This window comes from Tiliqua scincoides, chromosome 15, assembly GCF_035046505.1.
Source record: "Tiliqua scincoides isolate rTilSci1 chromosome 15, rTilSci1.hap2, whole genome shotgun sequence".
NCBI lineage: Eukaryota > Metazoa > Chordata > Lepidosauria > Squamata > Scincidae > Tiliqua > Tiliqua scincoides.
Window position 1 is genome coordinate 866,889 of NC_089835.1, and position 8,332 is coordinate 875,220.

The window sequence follows — 8,332 nt, forward strand, 5'->3', positions numbered from 1 at the left end:
GTAAACTAAACAGCCACCGGGTAGATGGGACTCATCAGCCTGGGAAGGCAGCTCATCTGAGAGAAGGAAAACTCTGATCCCAAACCTCCACTACATCCAGTTATGGAATGTGGCTACATCCAGTTATGTTGTGGCTACATCCAGTTATGGAAAAGGCTTCAGGAGTCAACCTCAAGGCAAAATCAGGAGCTGGAGTCCCTGAGGCAGTTCATGGCTGAACACAGTCACGTTCTGGCAACTCCTGCGATGCCGCTGGAACCAACCAAATTGGCCTCTGCCTTTCCATTGGACCATTTCAGCGACGCGGAGAGGGGGGATTTGCTGCATGGGAAACAGTCTATCCTCCATATCTACTTTACCCAGGCTTCGCGCACTGGAGAGGACACTCTGTTCCAGAACCACCATTCAGAGCGTGACACCATAGTCTTCCGAGACTGAAGGATGCCAACAACTCTCAGGAAAGTGTGGTTAGGATTGCAGCCTCAGTTTCTTCTAAGTCACCACAGAAAGTTCAGGCTTTGTTTCATGGTCCTCGCCTGTGGCAGGAGCAGTGAGACCATCAGCAGGAGTGCTCATTTTTCACATTTTTCAAAGGCGCTTAGCTAAGAAGAATCACCAGGTTCAACAAGAGGCAAACTGAGAAATGTGCCTGAGGGCACATGTTCATGTCCATGGTACCATAGACAAGGCCTGATTAGGGAGAGTGCATAGCTCAGGTTGAGGCTACAATCCTATGCAAACTTGCCTGGGAGTTTGTCTTATTGAACTTAGGGTCCAATCCTATCCAACATTGCAGTGCCAATGCAACAAGATGCAGCCCCAAGGTAAGGAAACCAACATTCCTGTATCTTGAGGAGAACTTTGTGACTGCCTGCCCTTGGCACAGCTGCATCAGGGCTGGAAAGCTGGTTAGGACTGGGCCCACAGGGAGGGGTCAGCACTCTGACCACTCCAGCAGTCTGCAGTGAAACCAGCCAGGCCTTTAAAGGAAGTCTTGTAAGTTTCAGCCTGGAAATCGGGGCAAAAGGAAACTGACCAAGGAAAAACTTTAAAAGGTGTGTTGTTGTTTAGTGAGGGGCAGCTAGAGGGGGGGAAAGTGTAGTGAGCGCCTGCACTTTCCAGTTTCCCACGACACCACTGCATATCACATGAAAACAGTGGCATAACTGAAGGAGATGCAAAGCACCAAGTTTTGCAGGGAGCCTTACAGCAGCATGCACAGGGGCCCTCTACCTCCCCTTCAGAGCCAGACACATGCCTCCATTTTGGAGGATGGAATTGCTCCAAAGGAGAGGGGGACGGGTCCCTGGCATGCTGCAGTGAGGCTCCCTGCAACACTCAGTGCTTTGCCCCCCCTCTAGCTATGCCACTACATGGAACAGGCATCCCAAAAAGAGAAAAGTACCTCAATTACACAGAAGAGAGACTGACGTGGCCAAACACAGGAGCCTGACACTGGCACTCGACAGAACTGGTGCAGCACAAAACATTCTGCCTTTCAGGGCCTTTCAGGGGCAGAATAAATCTCCTCTCTGTGCATTGTGGACACTTCCCTGCTGTTCTGTTCTGTGGTATCTCTGGCACCTAAAACACTCACCGGTGGCAACGTGGGCCCTTGGTGTCCCCACAGGTCTCTCTGCAGGTGCTGAAGGAGGTCTTCGTAGTCTCTCTGAGCGAAAAGGCAACTTGAGACCTGGAGACCTGATTCTCCACTCACCCACACCCTCCCATTTATCTACCCACTGTTTGGGCCTGAAAGAGAAAATCTGACAGGTCCGTATCTTCTCAGAGGAACATTTACAGACACAGACAGGCCCACTGCCATGGAATTCTCACATGTGAGCCTGGTTTCCATCAAGCCCCATGCCAGCCTTTCTTGACTACCAGGGTTATAATCTCTCACCTTTCTCCTCCTCCTCAGAGCATCCGTCTTGGCTGCCAAACGCGCCAACTGAGCCTCCAGCCCCGAAAAGTTCTGCAAGAGCTGCTGGTTTCTGATCCGGGCTCTGCTCTCACGCATGCACAACTGGGTCCATGCCATGCCCAGCTCGGCTGCTTGGGTCTTTGTGCTGGAGAGAGGAGGGGAAGCTATGCTGGAAGCTGAGCAGGAACGTTAAGATAGTAGTCCAGGGGTGCAAAAACAGCCTGGTCATTGTGCGAGATGACATCAGGGCTGGTTCAAGCCACCAGCCCCTCCCCCCCACTGCCTTGCTGGACCAAATGCTGCTGCCTCCCCTGGTAGCACACCAGCTCTGCCAGTACTCTTCCTGCTCCAGGATTTGGAAAGGAAGAGAGTGACAGAGAGGAGGAGAGGAGAGTGGTGGGCTAGAGCGTCTCTGGAGGTGGAATGAAGAGCAGGCAGAGGGGCTGGCAAACTTAAAAAGTAGACATTCTGTGTAGGGCAGTAGAATGGGGTGTGGAGAGGAAACCTAGAGTGTCCTTCTCAGTCCTAAGACATTTATTATATTATAGTATTACAGTATTGTTTATTTTTTACATATTATATTATATATTGTTTGTTTGTTTATTGCTTTTCAATTAAAAAAAGTTCACAAAGTGGTTTACAGAAAAAATCAAATATCCCTTGTATGCCAATAACGTGATAAGGAAAAGGCAAAAGGAAAAGCCATTCTCCCCCCTCCCACAACAATCCCCTATTCTTTATGTCCCACCTAAAAGCTGAAACATCCTGACACCCCCCAGCTCCTCCTCTGCAACCATCAAGCCACTTCTTTGAACTGCATAGAAACTGCCCGAGCTCATCTGATCTTGGAAGCTAAGCAGGGTCAGGCCTGGTTAGTACTTGGATGGGAGACCGCCTGGGAATACCGGGTGCTGTAGGCTTCTACCATGATCTCAGAAGCTAAGCAGGGTCAGGCCTGGTTAGAACTTGGATGGGAGACTGCCTGGGAATACCAGGTGCTGTAGGCTTATACCATGATCTCGGAAGCTAAGCAGGGTCAGGCCTAGTTAGTAGTTGGATGGGAGACTGCCTGGGAATACCAGGTACTGTAGGCTTATACCATCGTCTTTCGAGACTGAAGGCAGCCAACCAACCAACCATTGCTTGGGAGGCTTCCCATGTTAAAGCTGCAGCTCTGCTGTGAGTTCCCGATCGTCCTGAGGACAAAGACATTTTAAAGATCAAAGCAGCCTCTCTAGCCCATTTTTACAAAAAGGCTACCCAGTATGCAGTTGGGTGTTTAAAAAAAAAAATGAGCAGACTGATCGATTTTGGCCTGCAGGTTTTTATAACAGCAAATGCCAGCAGTTTATCTGGGACGAAATGGGTGGCAAGTTTAGGATGAGTTGGTTGAAAGAGGGTGACTAAGGGGGCAGAAGCAACCGATCTCTGCAAGACCTTTGGAGGGGAGATCCTACCTGCCTTTCCTGTGCTTGGCCTGTGCTAGAGGATCCAGCTTGCCCCTGCAAGAGCCAGCCCCAGGCTTGTCATGCCCCATTTCCCATCCAGGTGGGGAAATCTACACGGGCTATCCTGCCAATTACAGTGCATGCCCCCCTCCCCCGCCTTCCAACCAGCTCACAGCTCCTCCCAGGTGCCTAACTAGGCCAATCTGGTCAGGAGAATCTCTGGAGGATTAGCAATAAATCTCCTTGCGAGGGCTGCGGATTTCTTGTTCTCTGCCAGACTGACCTTTGAGTCTCTTCCCTCTCATGAGGCCAATGGAGGTGGTCATTCCACATGGCAGTGGGGAGGGGTCCTGCCTCCATCCATTTTCACCAGCTCCCTGAATTCAAAAAGGAACAGAAACATGGAGGGCTGGACAGTTTTTGGCAAACAAACTCAGGTTTCTGGAGTTTGTTTCTGGACAAGTTTCTGGAGGAAAAAATCCATTACGGGTTGCAAGCCATGATGTGCATGTGCAACCTCCTGATTTTAGAAATGGGCTACGTCAGATGCAAGGGAGGGCACCAGGATGCAGGTCTCTTGTTATCTGGTGTGCTCCCTGGGGCATTTGGTGGGCCGCTGTGAGATACAGGAAGCTGGACTAGATGGGCCTATGGCCTGATCCAGTGGGGCTGTTCTTATGTTCTTAACTACAATTCCCAGGAGGCCTTGCAGGTCTCTTGTTATCTGGTGTGCTCCCTGGGGCATTTGGTGGGCCGCTGTGAGATACAGGAAGCTGGACTAGATGGGCCTATGGCCTGATCCAGTGGGGCTGTTCTGATGTTCTTAGGTTCTAGGGTTGACACTGCTTGGGGTCCCAAGCTTGGCTAGCCAGGAAGGGGGCAGCCTCCAACTCTCTCCCCACATGCACTGACATTCGCACCTCCGCTCACTCAAAAGCAAATGAATGCACAAAGAGAGACCAGCTCAAGGTTTTATTGACCCCCTGTTTCCCCTTCAAACCGGGGGTTGTCCTCTTCTGCAGAACAAAGTCACAGATTGGTTGCAAACAGGAGCGGGGCCTGAGCCCTGGTGGGGCTGGAACATGGTTTGGAAGCGTCCAAGATGAATGGACCGCAAGAGGGAAGAAAAGGTCGGTGCTGCTGAGGCCCAGGACAGATGTGGAGGGGCAGAGTCGAGGTAGCAAGGCGGAAAGCTGGATGTCCATGACAAGGAGGAGGAAAGAGATGCCTGTGCAAGAGAAGGAGACCAGCAGAAGAGGCCATTTCCTTCCTACAGCAAGGGACAGGATTGTCCAACCAATATTCCCACGGAGCTGGGAGAGAAGTGAGGTCAAGCCAGAGCACCCAAAGACCTGGCTGGTGCTGAGCAACGAAGCCTCTGGGTCGAGATAGTTCACACAGCAGCAGTGGATCCAAGAGTCCTGCTCACCCACGGCCCGCGTCCTGAGCATCCGTAGGATTAAACAGGTTCAAATGTCCTATACCCCTGAAATACCCAGGAAGAGTTCCCATGGCCTGGAATACTAGGCGGCTGTCGTCGCTCCCTCCCCACAACGCAATGCCGTAAGTCCACCCAAGACCCCAAACTGGGAGTTGCAAAGGCTCCTGGGACATGGAGGAGCTGGGAACCTCAGATTGGGAACCTCTTCCCAATAGCCCAAGCTGCCTTGCTGGCTGGGCAGGTCACGGCGAGGCAGAAAGGCAGCTGGCGGACCCGGGAAGCAACCACCGGGGCATTTAGGTGACCTTGGGAGCCAGGTGTCGAGGGGGTCGCAGGAGTCCTTGGGGTGGCAGGGAGCGGTGCAGTGCTGCCCTCCGCCGGTTCCTCATACTCTGCTTGCGCAGCAAATAGCGGGAATACTGAACCTCGGGCATGATGAGTTTGAGGCACTGTTCGTCCAAGGGAGGCCCTGAGCCTGGGAGATCGTAGCCCACGATGCCCACCTTGGCACTCGGCTGCCAGGGCCGGAGGTCTTTGTTCTTAATCTGCATGGCAGGGCGCAGCTGGGGCTGGCCCCCAAAGCAGTGGCGGGCCAGGCGCTCGCAGGCCTTGCGCAGGGCGTGCACCTCTTTCTCCACGCAGTCCTGGCCCACCTGGCTCAGCTTGCGCCAGAAGGTGGCATTGAAGTGGTCGTACAGGCGGGCATCCAGGGCGTTCCAGGAGCGGATCTGGGAGGCCAGGCGGGGCGAGGAGACGTTGAGCTTGGACTCCAGGCTGCGCATGTTCAGCTTGACGTAGAGGATGTCGTTCAGGTCCCAGGCCAGGAGGCGACGCAGGAGGACCAGGGACTCGTCAAAATACTCGGCCAGCATGACCAGGGAGAAGATGCTCTCCACTTGGCGGATAAACTGGGGCAAGTAGGTGGGGTCATCGGGGCTGTGCTCGGGGTCGCCCCCCAGATCGTACACCAGGGTGTTGCGGGCGTACATGGCGTACTTCTCGTTGGGGCGGTAATACTGGAGCGGGTTCTCGAGGAAGGCCTCCATGGAGCTGTTGGGGACCCGCTTGAAGGCAGAGCAGTACTGGTTGTAGTAGCTGAAGAGCGACTCGAACATGGCGACCGGCTCGCGCAGGATGGTGACGTAGATGGTGTCGTTGGGCATGAGGCGGCGCAACTCGGCGCGGTTGAAGCGCAAGTGGCTGGCGATGAAGCGGGGCGGGAGGGTGTAGGGGTGCACGAAGTGGCCCGAGAAGTTGCGGGGGTAGCAGAACTGGTGGTCGCAGGGGTGGTGGGGCAGGGCCACCGTCAAGTTGTGCCGCTCGGCGAAGCGGAAGAGCAGGTTCTGCACGGTGGTGCTGGCCGTCTTGTGGGTCTTCAGGAAGGCCACGGCGGTGTGCTTGGAGCGGGAGGGCAGCAGTGGGGGGCAGCTGAAGAGCGGCGGCTTGGGGAACCTGCCGGCAGAAAGTCAGAGGCCAGAGCTTGAGAGAGTCAAACCAGGCCCGGTGCAGGAAACAGCGGACCAACGGCTGCCCCCTCTCACCTGGTGCCATGTCAGCCTGCACCCCTCCTCCTCCACTCCCTGGGTTTGAAAAGGAAGAGAGCAAAGGAGAATAAGAATTAGTGTGGAGAAGAGGAGAGGCTCTGCCGCTCTAGCCCACCATTCTCTTCTCCTCTCCTCCACACATCCTCTTCTGCTTTGTTCATTTCCTTTCCAAATCCAGGGCGGAGCAGCAGCAGAGGCAACCAGGTAATAGAGAGGGGCACCCCCACACTCCCATCCGTCCCCTGAGACCACCACCTCACTCAGCCAGGCTGGGCTGAACCTCTTTCCTTCTTCCCCACCTGGCTTCTTTCACTGACCCTCCCTCTTTCCATACCTGGCTCTGGCCCCACCCTTTTGCCACCCCTGTGCAGCTTACAGCCCTCACCAAAACCTGCTCATTCCTGCCCGTTCACTTATTTCCAGCCCCCCCTTTACTCCTTTGTGGACAGGAGTCTAGCTTCAATTTGTCCCTTCTGCATCCACCCTTTCTTCACTCCAGCTCTGTCCCTTTTCCACCATCCAATCCCCAACCCCTAGTGCTCCCTGACCACCTTTCCCACCCCACTTCTCTGTCTCCAACAAGCCACGTCCTTCACTCCCACCCTTTTCATTGCTCCTCCTCCTCAGGCTTAGCCCCACCCCTTCCCTTGGCCCCTCCTGTACCAGCTCAGGTGGGCGCTTTGCCGCAGGAGCAGAGTGCCAGTGCTGAAGGCCAAGAGGAAGAGGACGGCTTTCTTGGGAGACATCATCTTGGGGCCGGGGAGCAGCGAGGACAGGGTGCAAGTCATGTCGGAGATCTTATCCAGGCACGGATCTACCTGGGCATGTGGGCTAAGGGCAGGTTGGGGGTGGGGGCTTTCAGCCCCAGTAACGGCAGCAACGCCAGCCTTACTCAGCAAGGGACACCTGGGGAGAAAGACAATGCCCAGTGACTACTTGAATGTCTGAATGCCCCATAGCAGAACACATGCACACACACACCCTGAACATTTGCACATGGGTCGCTAAGTTCAGGACTGTCACACTCTTTAGGGGGTGGGGGGTTCACACAGAGAGATGCCAGCAATGTCCCTGCATGACAGAAGCAACCGCCAAAGACACCATAAGCCTGGGGTAGAAGGCTTCTGCGGGCCCCCTACTCTATAGCACACTCACTCCTCTTCACCTCATCCACTCTGCTGAGCCACACCTTCCCCCTACCTTCCCAGGACTAGACTCACCCACAGGCTCAAAATGGAGGAGGAATTAATAGCATGGAACACAAATATAAGTCTGGAGCACCGAAGAGAAAAAAGGGGGGATTAAAAAGTTCAGGCAAGTTTATTTCACCAGGGCTTTGTTTCAAAATCATCACATATTAGTGAGGGAGATATTGAAGAGCCAGTCCTTGGATGTCCCTGCATTTTTATTGGAAGAAAAAGCCAATGAAGGACTTTGCTGAGGTAGAAGAAAAGAAATGCAGAAAAGAAACTCAACGTAAGAAAATTATCCATCCTGATAAATGTTTTCACTTTGTTTCAGGGCCCAATCCGATCCCATTTTCCAGCACTAATGCAGCTGTTCCAATGGGGCAGGCATTGCATGGGGGGAGGAGGGAGTCATGGAAATGTTTGTTCCCTTATCTTAGGGCTGCATTGTGGTTGAACCAGCACTAAAAAGTTGGCTAGGACTGGGCCCCCAATCTTGCTCATGCTACGTCAAAACTGTCAATTAAAAACTTGTTCAAAAAATATAGTCACATGGTTTGCAGAAAAATTTAGGAAGGGGGGACCCAAGATGGCATGCAGGTGGACTTAAACCCCAACACTTCTCTCTTTCGAATCCCACAACTAGTTCAGCCCCATGAATCAACCGATGCATAAACTTACCACTTCCAAGTGTGGGACTTTTAAGCTCCCTACGTGTCTTCTCTCTCTTTTTTTCCCCCTTCTCAAAATCACAGGCCAGTTTGTGCACAAGCCAAGCATCAGACCCT

At 53.5% G+C, this 8,332-nt stretch overlaps 1 protein-coding gene across 1 annotated transcript in view; it reads right to left on the minus strand.

The window, feature by feature from the left end:
• Positions 1 to 7,145, minus strand: part of GAL3ST3 (galactose-3-O-sulfotransferase 3) — a 17,012-nt gene extending 9,867 nt beyond the window's left edge. Inside the window, exons 1-5 of the mRNA XM_066610376.1 lie at positions 7,021 to 7,145; positions 5,119 to 6,265; positions 3,656 to 3,749; positions 1,904 to 2,100; positions 1,598 to 1,669 (exon numbers count right to left, since the gene is read on the minus strand). Coding sequence (XP_066466473.1) covers positions 1,598 to 1,669; positions 1,904 to 2,100; positions 3,656 to 3,749; positions 5,119 to 6,265; positions 7,021 to 7,145 — 1,635 coding nt within the window. The remainder of the gene's footprint in view (positions 1 to 1,597; positions 1,670 to 1,903; positions 2,101 to 3,655; positions 3,750 to 5,118; positions 6,266 to 7,020) is intronic.
• Between the last annotated feature and the right edge of the window lie 1,187 nt (positions 7,146 to 8,332).